Source organism: Lampetra fluviatilis, chromosome 9, assembly GCF_964198595.1.
Source record: "Lampetra fluviatilis chromosome 9, kcLamFluv1.1, whole genome shotgun sequence".
NCBI lineage: Eukaryota > Metazoa > Chordata > Hyperoartia > Petromyzontiformes > Petromyzontidae > Lampetra > Lampetra fluviatilis.
Window position 1 is genome coordinate 12995907 of NC_136283.1, and position 13209 is coordinate 13009115.

Below are 13209 nucleotides of genomic sequence, written 5' to 3' on the forward strand. Positions count from 1 at the left end.
TAATAAAATAAAACCGATGCCACGCATATAAAGGATTTATAGTGAAAAACTTTGTTTTTACCGGTTAATTTTTTGGAAGTTGAACTACCCCAGCGCCAACTGGGGGCTCTGGACGGGTGTGAGGGGCTGGTAACCCATCCACCTTCAATTAATTACCACTAAGCCACGAATGAAAATTTGTATTAATAAGCTTGTGCCGGAGGCCCCGGGGGGACATGTAGCCCGCATGCCCAGCCACCGCATGCCTAAACAGCTTTTGTTCGGCCGGATCGAGGGGGCTAAACGGGCGCGGCATCGGCTAGAGAAGAGATGGAGTGATGTGGTACAGGAGGACGTGGAGCTGAGTGGACTTGCAGATGACCGGTGCCAGCGGTCAAGATCGGCCTCTGTGGAGGAGGCTCATGAAGGACGCTACTGGGCAGTTGGAGGCAGTCGCCCTCCAGCAACAACGGAGGGCGGAGGAGCGACGCTCACAACAACGAGCGGAGCGCCGGGTGGCTAAAGCACAGCAAGTTGGCACAGTAGGGGGCACAGGTGGTGCATCAGCCAGCCATCTCGGTCATCTCAGTCAGTCGACCCGTGGCACCTGGGTCTGCCCCGTGACCTCCTGCCAGCGGGCGTTCGACACTTCACTTGGCCTCAAGGTGCACATAGCCTGGCACGAGCGTCGTGGTGACGTCTCCGCCACGTAGTGGCGAATAGCGGTTGTTGTTGTTTTCGCCCGGGCAACGCTTGGTACTTCCCGCTAGTATCTAAATAAACAGGCATCAAAATCACTTGCAAAGATGGCAACAGGACGGGTTCTTTGTCTAAGATTGATATTTATTAGATAAATATTAGGTGGTCACATGGGCTAGTTGCAAGTACAGTACAGTACATGGGTGTGGGAGACTGAGAAACACACGTTAGAGGGCAGGGCACGACACACAAAGTCACACTCGCTCAGACACACACACACCTTCACAATCACATACTTAGCCTCCTTACACAACGCAGTTATGCACACACGGGGCCAGCTACTTCCGCAAGTCACACACACACCTTACACTCAGGTACACGGTCATGCGCACTCACCCCTGTCCTGACCCACACACTTGCTTGCTACACACACACAGCCACATTCAACAAACACACAAAACAGTCATACGTACACAATCACACACACACACACACCGTTGTAGGTTGCACAAGCGCACGCTCAATTATCCTTAAATGCTCCATTACGCTCCACACGCATTCACTCAGTCACACACACATTTCATTACACTCACGTTTATTTAAAATACACACGCCTAATACTCCCTCGCACTCGGTTACAATTACACATACACAGTCCTCGTGTAAGCTCGCACGCCTTTTTAACACTCACACACACACACGCGCGCACACACACACACACAATGCCACACTTGCCAACTCCGCTATGTAATGCTATGCACGTCTCGAGCGCGCGCACACACACACACCGACTGACTGAGAGGAAGAGGAGGGGGGCACACACACACACACAGGTGTGTGGATGAAGGCGCCACGATCGGTGGACAGAGGGAGCCGCGCCACTCTGAACGAGTCGGGGGAAGGGACGAAGATCGGTGGGTCGCTGAAACGACACTCGCTGCTATGGGGACATTTTTGTACCCCATGGCAGACGATTAACCGGGTGAGGGCGTGGGTCACACGCGCACACACGCGCACGTACACACATACATCTGGGATCTGAACCTGGCCTGGGGGGAGGGGGTCTCCTTTAGGGTCAACTCAGCCTAAAAATTGGGTTCAACACAGGGAACCAGGTCCAGCACTGTACAGGGGGGGGGGGGGGCAATTCTCATCTCATGGCGTCCCTCTCTGTCTGTAGCGCCACGTGTCACCCCCCCCCCCACCCACCGCTCTTTCTCTCTCGCCGTGTCTCCCAAATACTCCACCCATAAAACACGGGCAGCATCGTTTCTTCTGCTCGCTCTCCCTAACGTGTGTGTGGTGTTGTGTGTGTTACAGTGTGTGTGGTGTTGTGTGTGTTGTGTGTTACAGAGCACGTGTGTCCGACAGGCCACTCCCCCACCCACCTCGAACCCCCCCCCTGCCCCAACACCACCACCACCCCCCTAAATTGTTTAAACTTTATCTTCTTTTTGGAACTCGGGGGGAGGGAAATGGGTAAGCTGCCATCGCCATAGAAACCCCAGGCGTGCTGGTGTGTGTGTGTGGACAAACCAACAACAAGGTCAGGAGAAAGTGGGGGGTCTAGGGACTTATTTGGTGGTGGTGGGGGGGGGGGGTAGATTTACACACCAGAGGGAGGGGGGGGGCACGGAGGTGGTCCAACAAGTGGACAGACACGCGCGGTGTTGCAGGGAGAGATGGGGAGGGGGTGGTGCCGGGTTGGTTACAGGGTCATCACACGTTTGTTGGGTAGGGGGTTCAGTGGGTCACGAGCCGGGAGGGGTGGGCACAGATTGGGCAGCGGGGGAGCCGGGGGGCACTTAGCCACTCGTAACAGCAACACGTCTGTACAGCTGCCCTCACCACGAGTAACACGGGCGCACAACACGCGGACACGAACGGGCGGGGGGGGGGTGCGCGCCAATCGGGCGGGACGAAAGAAAACGTAAAGGCCGCTTTCGCACACCCACGCACACCCACGCACGCACACCCACCCACGCACGCGCACGCACACCCACGCACGCACTACGTGGTTAGTGTGAAGGGGTGGGGGGCGCTACCACGAAAGGACAAACACGACGCATGCAGGGAAGACCTGGGGAGGAGGGAGGTTCTTAGAGGGTGGGCCAGGGAGCCGAATCCCATGTCATGACTCTGGAAGGTGAGGTCTGGAGGTGTGGAGAAGGGGGGTGGGAGGGGGGGTAAGAGAGGAGATATGAGGCATCTGCATGTATTTACATATGACTATCGTTGGGATTTTTTTAAAGTTTTTTTTTTACTTTTTGTAACTGGGGAGGGGTGGGGGGTCGTCACGTAACGCACGGCACATACTAACAACACGGGGAGTGGGAGGGGTTGGGGGTTACACGTAAAAGCCGGGCTAGCTAAATCGGATGGGCGAGGCCGGACCGCGGGTCGGAGGTCGGAGGTCGGAGGTTGTGGGATTTGGGGGTTGAGAGGCCACGGCCCGGTCACACCACAACAACAATAACAACAACAACGACATCATCATCATCATCAGCAACGACGACACAAACAGGGCTAGCGACATTACAAAGTTTGCCTTTGGTGAAAAAAAAAAGAACCCCCCCCCCCATCTCTCTATTATTTATTACTAAAAAGTTTCTATAAAATAACAAAAAAAATTAAAAACCTTCATTTAGAAGCATCACGAGTTTGGTTTTCAAATTAAATACAACATATACCAAATAAAAACGTAGTTTCATAAAATAACGGGCGCTCAGTGGCAGCGCATGCACCCAATTCATGTGGTTATTGCAGTGTTTGCTGGCGGGGGGGTCAGGGGGGAGGGCGGGGGTTGTCCTGGGGGGAACGAGGGGGGTGCAGACCCTGGCTCGGGGCGGCAGGGAGAGGCTGGGAGAGTCGCCCAGACGAGAGGCTGCGGGGGCCTGGGATTCACCGACAGGGGAGGGGGGGGGGAGTGCCCCCTCCTCCGGCCCCCTTCACAGGGGTCGTAGGGGATCGAGGGATCGACGGAGCAAAGGAGCGAGCGGGGGCAACACCACCAGACTGCGGCAGCCGGCAGCCACGGGAAGTGAGCGTCGGCCGGAAGGGGTTGCCGGCTGCGGGTGGTGCCGCGCGGCTCGGCGTTGTGCTTTAAGCGAATCCCTTTTTCTGTTGCGCCGACGTCGCCGGCTTGCGGCGGGACGAGCGAGCGACGAGGGCGAGGGAGCGACGAGGGAGCGATGGGCACGAGGGGGCTGGGGCACAGCTGCCGTCCGTCCCCCTCGTCCGCCCACGCTTCACATCTAAAATGTCTGCCGCCAGCAAGCGCGGCGCGCGTGCGCGCGTCGTCCCGGTTTCTCTCCCTCTGCTGATCTGTCCAGCCCCGCCATTTCTCCATCTGCCTCCGTCTCCCTGTTTCTCCGTTTCCCTTCCGCTCGCGTTGCTCCCCCTGTTCTCTGCCTCGCGCCCTCGTTGTTTGGGTGGCGAGGAGGCTTGAGCGGCCCTCTCTTGTCCACGCGGTGGCCGTTTGTGCTTTACAGAATCCGCGCAGCGGCCGCTCGGGGGAGTGCGGGAGGATCGCGAGGCCACTGGGGGCTGACGCTGCTGCTGCTGCTGCTGCTGCGATCGTCGGGTGAGGAGGTGAAGCATTGGTGGTGGTGGGGGGGGGGGGGGTGACGACGGGTAGGGTTAAGTTCGCAGGGCACAGAGAGTGAGGGAGGGTTCAGGAAGCACAGCCCATCGCGGGGTGCGTGGGTCCTGGCGGCCTCGGCTCGGGAAGACGCAGCGAAGGTGAGAACACGACCCCACCCCGTGTGCTCCTCTCGTACTATCACGTGATCCGCGAAGGCCGATCCGAGCAGCTCGGTCAAGAGTTCCATCCGCGGAGCGAAGAGTCACTGTTCCTGGTCACATAATCCCAGCTGTCCAATAAGATTGCAGAGACGCGGTAGTTTGAGCAGGGGTAGCGGGTGGCCGGTTGCGTCATGTGACCGCCAGCCAGAGACACACGGTCACGTGCCGCCTGCCCGGGCCGCGTGTCAGCAGTCGGTTCCTAGGCCAGTCACGTGACGCCGGCCGGCACATCGTTCGTGAGGTCGGACACGGAGCCGATGACGGGGGTGGGGGGGCGGGTGACGGGGAGGTGGAGAGGGGAGGGGGCTGAGGGCTCATGGTTAAGGGTTGGGGGGTTGGGAGATGGACAGAAGTGGGCGGGGGCTCGCTCAGCTGTTCTCGAAGAGAGACAGCAAGTCGTCGTTGCTGTTGTTAGGGAGGTCCGAGGGGTCAAGGTATGACAGTAGCTCATCGGGATTGGTCAGGTCCGGCAACAGCTGCGCACACACACAGACAAAGCATATTGCAAGCAGAAGGTTAACAAAGTCTCCGATCAATGTTGAAACATTTTACGTTTCTATTGCCTCCAAAGGCAATAAAGTTAGCGCCACTTCCAAGGAGGTAAACCAATGGAATGTGAAATTCACACTACAGCTCAAAACTATAAACATGGAACAGGCACTCCTGCACACGCATTTGCGTGAAACCAAGTTGCCCTTGCAGAAGAGGGTCTCTCAATGGGTTGAATAGATCTCCTGGTCAAATAAATGATACAGCATTTGAGCAAGCAACCACTCCGACGTTCGAAACATATTCTACCTCCGATATCGGCGCTGACATCAAAAAAACGAAACGTCCTTCAGGAGGCTCCAACAGCGAGCAGTGGAACATCGCGTCTTGTCAAAGAATAATCTCAAACTACAATGCCAAACACTTGATCATTTTCCTTCAACATGTATTCCTCGCCTAACACTGGAGGCGGGCACTTGTGCTTTATGCGTGATACATGCGGTGACCAGGCTGTCATGTAAACTCGCTCAAATAAACTAATAAATAAACACAGCAATTTGTACCTCGCTGCACAGGCTTTGTTGTAGAAGACGACGCAGAAAACCACAGGCTAGCGGGGAAGCAGCCTACATTGGGTTGTTTGGCCAACTCCATGAATTCTCACTCGTTGAAGAAACCGAAATATCCAGAGAAATCCCCGTGAAGACGTAATGCAGATGGAAATAACCCCACTCGCTCTACTGCCATACCCCGAGAAGTCAGGAGATGGCAACCTCGCACCGCAGCGGGTTTGGGTATTTCACAAATGTGTGCGATCCACCAACCCTCGCTGCCTCCTGTAGGCTTGCACCACCGCCGCCGGGCTACGCTTGGGGACACTGGAATCGCTGGCCTCAAATAACGGAGCTCGGCTGTTTCGGCTCGGCATCACCGACAAAGATTATTATGAACGAAACCTGAGCAAGAGATTCAGCCTCAAAGCCCGAAGCTAGCCTAGGTCTGCCTGGCGTCGGGTCGTCTCCGACACGATTGTTATGAATCTTACTGCCCCATTACGGCCGCCTCTCTCATTTGGTTTCGGAAGAGTCGGGGGATAGGGGGGGGTGAGGGAGATAGCGGTACTCACATCCAACGATGGTTCTGGGACCTCTGGGGTTCCACCTCCACCGCCCGGCCCGTCCAGACCTGGGTTGAAACCCCCCAGCTCCGGTGGGGGCGCCGACTGGGGTTGCTGTTGTGGCCCCCCATGGTGCAGGCCGCCCCCCTGCCCGCCGCCCTGCATGCCATGCTGCTGCTGCTGTTGTTGCTGTTGCTGCTGCTGCTGTTGCTGCTGCTGCTGTTGTTGTTGCTGCTGCTGCTGTTGCTGCTGCTGCTGGTGTTGTTGTTGCTGGTGCTGCTGCTGCTGCTGTTGTTGCTGGTGATGCTGATGGTGCTGTCCTCCCATTGGTGGGCCCTGACCCGGCTGCATTGCATTGTGGGGCTGCTCGGGGCCATGTGGATGTGAGTGAGACATCTGGGAGGGGGGCAGGAGACGAAGATGGAGAATGCGCGCACACACACGCACAGACACACAGGGGGAGGCACAGACATTCATAGTTAAGGATAGTGAATCGGATCGTGTGCGGGCTAGTTTTGGGGGGTCTGGTTTTACACTACAAAGGTTAAGGTAAAGAGTCCGTGTTCAATTTTGTGTCAGGATAAAGAGTTACATTTGGCAGTAGGTGTAAATCCGGTTGCAGGGTTAGGATAACATTTTGGGTTCGGGATAGTGTTAGTGATTGCGTTGGTGACAGTGTCGTGGATCGTATTACAGATAGTGTTCAGGTCAGGGTTAGGGGCGAGCATCAGTGACGGTGTTGGGGTGAGTGCTGTTGGGGCTGGAGGATCCCACCTGCTCAGGAATGCCGTCAGGCGGGTGCGAGAGCTGGGGGCCGCTCATGAAGTCGTTGAGGGCCGGTGCTGCCGAAGAACCTTGCGGGAACTCTCCAAATCCGCCCTGGCCAGCGTAGCTGTTGCCTGTATGGTGGTGCCACGCAGATATACAGTTAGTGAGCGAGTGGATGGGTCAACAGGTGAGTGGACGGATAGATGGATGGATGAGTGAACTGGTGGGCAGCTGAGAGGATGGCTGTATGGGTGGGTGAGTGTTTGGGCGAGTGGTTGGTACGTGGTTGGGTGGTGAGTTGGTGGGCAAGCAGACAAGTGAGATCGTGTGTATGGGTAGTCGGAGAGTCACGTGGGTAGGTAGACAGGTTGGTAAACATGTGCGCAGGCAGGCAGCCAGGTAGAGGGGTCTGCAGGAGCGTGGTGCGGTGAATGCACAGGCGGGTGAGTGAGCGTGAGCGCGAGCGGCTTTGTGCGCGCGCTCACCCTGGTGAGTGTACTCGGAGGGGTATCCGGCGGGGCCTAGCGCGGCGATGGTCTCCAGGACGTTGGGCAGCGCCGTCTGGCTGGGGCTGGTCGGCTTGAAGCGCTTGGCGAGCGGCCCGTCGGGGTCCTCCTTCACGTGCACGTCCGACTTGATGGGCACGGCGCGCCAGCTGCACGTCGGGTCGATGGTCACCTCCTCGACCTCCGTGCTGCAGGGGGACGTGCGGGCACGAGGAGGGGCGGGGGGACCGTGAGCGCAGGGGCACGGGGACACGGAGCGAGAATTTAGCCAAATTGAGCGCAGATCCGAATTGAATACGATGGGTTTTTTGGTGCAGTCATTAGGGACCAGAGCGAAACCATCAGCTCACAGCACTTGAGCGCCCGGTCTGTGAGTCTCTATGCGAGTCTGCAGGTGTCTAAGTAAGTAATTTGTGAGCAGACTGAGATCATCAACTCATTACACTCAACCCGGTTTTTTTTTGGGTTTCTCTGAGAGTCACTGGTGACCAGGCTGTGACACAACAGCTCACCACACTTGAGGACCCGGTGGTAATCGCGGTGATAGCCGCGGTGAATCTCGGCGTCTCGGACCTCCGGAGCCACCCGGCCACCTCGGCGTGTGGTGGAGTGCGTGCGTGCGTGTGTGCGTGTGTGTGTGTGTGCGTGCGTGTGTGCGTGTGTGCGTGCGTGTGTGTGTGCGTGTGTAACGGTAGTGCAGCCTTAAGCACGGTGCGCTACGAACCCGGCGACCCAAGTTCGATTCCCACTCATGGCCAACATCAGCGACGATTATATGAACCCGTGCTGGGCTTCCCCTAGGTCGACTCAGCCTCAAATGAGTACCTGGTGCGGTGTGTAAGCATCGCCACTGGGGAAACAAAGGCGGCCGGGCGTGGTGTTGGCCACTCAACCCCTTCGTGTGCCGTGCCGGCCTTCGTAGGTGCGGCCCGCTAACAGCACTTGCCCCAACAATCTGTTAAGGCTATACGGGTGATCTTTGTGTGTGTCTGTGTGTGTGGGAAGAGCGCTCACTTGCGGATGGCGTCCAGGATGCCCCACATGTACTGATCCACCTCCAGGCCCTCCAGCAGCGCCGTTTTACTGTGAGCACAGATCACGACGGCACAGAGTTAAATGTGAACGGTGGTTGCGATAGAATGACCCTTGGTTAGTCTCTGATAATGTACTTGACAACCTCAGATGGTAATGTTGGTTGTTATATGTATTATTATTATGACGGTTATTTTACCCAGGAAAGCCTCACACGGAGTCTCGTGTTTCTCTTATCAGGAGGGTCCTGCCACGTTTTCACACGAGATGACGATGTTGCCGTGTGTCATCTCGATTGAGTAATTAGAAGGTACTTCCATTGGAACCTCATTTGCCAGTAAAAAATATGATAATTGGTTTTTTACCCTTCTATCTGGCAACAAAACTGACACCTTTTGGCGTCATCTGGTCCAACCCATGTGAGACTAGGCTCTAAGGAAAGCTGTCTCGGGTGTGGACCAATCAACTTCAAGGACAGTGCACATTATCAGAGTAATGTTTTTTGTTTGAATTATGACTGCAGGTATTGTGGTCTATGCAAACATGACTCCTTGTAAAAAAGGTGTCAGTTTTGTTGCCAGATAGAAGGGTAAAAAACCAATTATCATAGAAGGTACTTTCTCAGCACTGGGTGTTTCGGCCAGTATCCGTTACATTGTGCAAATTCTGTTAATCTTTGGAAGGGATTGCTTGTCTGTGTGTGCGAGTCTTACTTGCACACGGGGCAGCGCCAAGTGCCACGCTCGCAGTTCAGCTGCAGATACGACTCGAGGTCGAAGCACTGACGGGGGAAACGCACACGCCAACACACGCACACGTGAGTACATGACGCTGCGCACGGATACACCCCAAGGCACATTCACGTTCCAGACTACGTTTTTCAGTTACGCAGTCGATCGCCCCACTTGGACACCCGCCTCAGCGTCTTGTGCTTGTCCCAAGGTATTGCAGCAGCAGGGGGGGTTCTTAACGGTTCGACCACAGGCCAACTAGTTCTCATACGACGGCGCACACTTTCGCCGCTGCGCACTTTTTGACACGACGCTCGCCACGCGCCTTCACGTACGCGCACACTACCGAGCGGCTCCGCACGGCACGGGCACGACGAACCTGCACGTGCTTGCAGTCCTGTCCCCGCGCGGGCAGCGTGATCCTGCGGAAGGTGATGGGGCACTTGAGCGACACCTTGATGGCCGTCTGCTCCACGCCGTCCTCTCCGTTGAGGCCGCTCCCCGACGACACGGCCACTGATGAGAAGTTACGTTTTACTGCACGCCGTGCACACGCACGCACACGAGCACACACACACACACATGTAGACATACAGATGCGCACGGGTGGCCCCTTGTAGCCTTTAACAGACCGTTGTGTGGGGGACGGGGGGAGGCAAGTGCCATTAGCAAGCACGTACTACGAAGGCCTGCACGGCGCACGAGGAAGTGGCGTGGCCACAGCGCAACCCCTGGGCTGCCTTTTGTCTCCCCAGTGCAGTGCCGATGTTTCTATTGCTGCACCAGGTACTCTTTGTAAAGTCAAAACAAACACAGGGGTAAGGCCCAGGACCGGCTCTCACCACTGATGTCAGAATCGAACTGGGTGTGTTAACCACTAGGCCACTGCTCACCCAAGATTTCCATATACACACATGGGGGCACAAACACAGACGTATACATTGATGTGCGCGCGCACACACACACACAAATGCACTCGGGCCTATCTTAGAGTACCGTGCATGTCCCATGAATGGGTAATGGTGCTGTGCACTGTGACTCGATGTGGAATGCAGAACATATCAGTGCGGGTCATTTCAAAGTGCAATGCAGCTCAGCGAGTGATGGATCAGTGCAGGTCAGTGCGTGGTTCATTTGCATGGTGCAGTGTAGGTCAGTGGGTCACCTTGCAGTTTACTGTGTGTAGGTCAGTGTAGTGCAGTGTGGGTCACTCCATATGGTACATTACGAATCCGTGCAGGTTAGTGTGGGTCACTGTGTGGTGCAGTCAGTGCGGATCGCTGCGTAGGTCCCTGCGTGGGTTACTGCTGCAACTTCGTGGTACCCTGAGGAATCGGTGTGGGCCAGTGTGCTGCAGTGCGGGTCACGCCGTGGTGCAGTAGAACTCAGTGTGGGTCAGTGCGGATCGGCGTGGTGCAGTGCAGGTCAGGGCGGGTCACTCTGCGGTGCAGTACACATGAGGGCGGGTCAGTGCGTGGGTCGGTGTGGGACTCACTCTTGGTTATGCAGTGCTCGGCGGGCAGGAGGCGCTTCTTGAGTAGCCCCTGCAGCACGGAGCGAACCGTGGGGCGGTGCACCAGTTGCAGCACGAATAGGTGTGACTGCAGGACACACACACACAGACACAGACATCTCTCAAGCAGCTGCAGCACACACACACATGCACGCGTCTCTCCTGACAGACTGCAGGACACACAGACACAAACATCTCTCTAGCAGCTGCAGCACACACACACGCACGCGTCTCTCCTGACAGACTGCAGGACACACAGACACAGACATCTCTCTAGCAGCTGCAGCACACACACACGCACGCGTCTCTCCTGACAGACTGCAGGACACACAGACACAAACATCTCTCTAGCAGCTGCAGCACACACACACCCACGCGTCTCTCCTGACAGACTGCAGGACACACACACACAGACACAAACATCTCTCCTGACAAACTGCAGGACACACACACACAGACATCTCTCTAGCAGCTGCAACACACACACATGCACGCGTCTCTCCTGACAGACTGCAACACACACACACGTCTCTCTAACAGACTGTTGGGCAAGTACCGCTAGCGAGAAACTATTAAAGGCCAGCACGGCGCACGAGGGCACAGGGTGGCAAGCGGCATTCCTGGATTTCTTTGATTCCCCGGTGCTTGTGGTTTCACACATCGCACCAGGTACTCGATTAAGGCTGGGTCGACCCAAAGGAGGCCCGCGATCGGTTATTATATAACTCGCCAATGGTGTCAGCCGTGGAATCAAACTCAAGATGCCTAATTTGTAGTGCAGTACGCCAACAACTGTGCCACCACTCACCACTATACAGACACATACACACGCACGGTTAGCAAAGCCGGGAGTCACAAACATGAACCCAGAAACCTGTGTGCACACTCGGCACCAGGTGCTCTTCCGATGCCACACGAAGGACGGAGACCATCATAGCAGACGCGCGCCTGCGTTTATTACTAGACGCCCGCTCACGTGACTGCGAGAGTGAGTGTGGGGTCAGAGTGTGAGTGTGGGGTCAGAGTGTGAGTGTGGGGTGCGAGTGTGAGCGTGGGGTGTGAGTGCGAGTGTGGGGTCAGAGTGTGAGCGTGGGGTGTGAGCGTGGGGTGTGAGTGTGGAGTGTGAGTGTGGAGTGTGAGTGTGGGGTCAGAGTGTGATTGTGAGTGTGGGGTGTGAGTGTGGAGGAGCACGAGTTCGCTCGCGCGAATGTGTCGCACGATTGTGCGTGTGGAGCACGCGTCTGCGAGTGTGAGCGCGTTTGCGCGTTGCGAGTGCGGCGAGGGCGACTCACGCAGCAGCAGGCCGTCACGGTGATCTGGATGGTGTTGCGGCCGGGCTGACACACGTGCTTGAGGTGCAGCGGCTTGTGCGACGTCTTGTTCTCCCCGCGCTCGATGTTGAGCGGCGTCGCGTTCACGCTCACTTGCACGGACGCCGGCCAGTTTGTGTGCATCTGCCGGTCCTCGTGGTGGTAGCACTTGAACTGAAGCTCCAGGTCCGGCCTGAACGGGCCGCGGGGAGGAGGGAGGCACCGCACAACAGGAGCGAGGTTCAAGTTCAGTTAAGGACTAGGGTTAGAACTAGGGCTGGGGTTAGTGCTAGGATTAGGACGAGGGCCAAGTTAGTCTGAGATATGAGCCATGGATTGCTTTGAGGTTAGGCTTTGAAGGCTAGCAGGACGCTGTGGGTCTGGGGACGAGGGTCTGGATCAGGAAAAGGTTATGGGGTCAGGCTAGGGGCTTAGCTTTATTTAGGGTGAGGGGTAGGGTTAGCAATAGAACTGTTATGGCTACATATACGATCTTAGGCACGGTTAAGATCTGCATTAGGATCTGTGTTACAACGGCTCTCGGGGTCTGGTTAAATGTTATCAATCTATATAGAGCGCACTTCACATCAATAAAGGCGTCTCAGAGCGCTTCATAAAAGGAATGAATGGGGATGTTAAAACAGTCATATAATATCACGGTCCAGGCGAAGGCCAAGGTTCTAGGATTCGTTTGAGTGCCCGTGGTAAAGGCACGTGGAGGTGGGCGCCGCAGCCGCGTGAAGTGCGGCGTCTCTGCGCGACGCGAGTGGAATTGCGCGCGCGCGTGCGGGCGAGCGTGTGACTCGGGACGGGCCGGGTGCAGAGTGCACGGTGGAGAGCGTGCACGGTGGAGAACGTGCACGGTGGAGAGCGTGCACGGTGGAGAGCGTGCACGGTGGAGAGCGTGCACGGTGGAGAGCGTGCACGGTGGAGAGCGTGCACGGTGGAGAGCGTGCACGGTGGGGTGCGTGCACGGTGGAGAGCGTGCACGGTGGAGAGCGTGCACGGTGGAGAGCGTGCACGGTGGAGAGCGTGCACGGTGGGGTGCGTGCACGGTGGAGAGCGTGCAGTGGTGGAGAGCGTGCACGGTGGAGAGCGTGCACGGTGGAGAGCGTGCACGGTGGAGAGCGTGCACGGTGGAGAGCGTGCACGGTGGAGAGCGTGCACAGTGGAGAGCGTGCACGGTGGAGAGCGTGCAGTGGTGGAGAGCGTGCACGGTGGAGAGCGTGCACGGTGGAGAGCGTGCACGGTGGAGAGCGTG

The 13209-nt window shown here is 56.8% G+C and overlaps 1 protein-coding gene across 8 annotated transcripts in view; it reads right to left on the reverse strand.

Moving 5' to 3' along the window:
• Positions 1-801: 801 nt before the first annotated feature.
• Positions 802-13209, reverse strand: part of LOC144934227 (zinc finger MIZ domain-containing protein 1-like) — a 45419-nt gene continuing 33011 nt past the window's right edge. For 7 of the 8 annotated variants that reach the window (XM_078859841.1, XM_078859838.1, XM_078859843.1 and 4 more), the window contains exons 11-19: positions 11931-12141; positions 10621-10726; positions 9505-9662; positions 9108-9175; positions 8377-8445; positions 7342-7550; positions 6863-6987; positions 6098-6484; positions 802-4958 (exon numbers count right to left, since the gene is read on the reverse strand). In XM_078859841.1, the coding sequence (XP_078715967.1) occupies positions 4851-4958; positions 6098-6484; positions 6863-6987; positions 7342-7550; positions 8377-8445; positions 9108-9175; positions 9505-9662; positions 10621-10726; positions 11931-12141 (1441 nt within the window). In that variant the 3' untranslated portion in view covers positions 802-4850. The remainder of the gene's footprint in view (positions 4959-6097; positions 6485-6862; positions 6988-7341; positions 7551-8376; positions 8446-9107; positions 9176-9504; positions 9663-10620; positions 10727-11930; positions 12142-13209) is intronic. The other variant, XM_078859842.1, reaches the window with a different exon arrangement.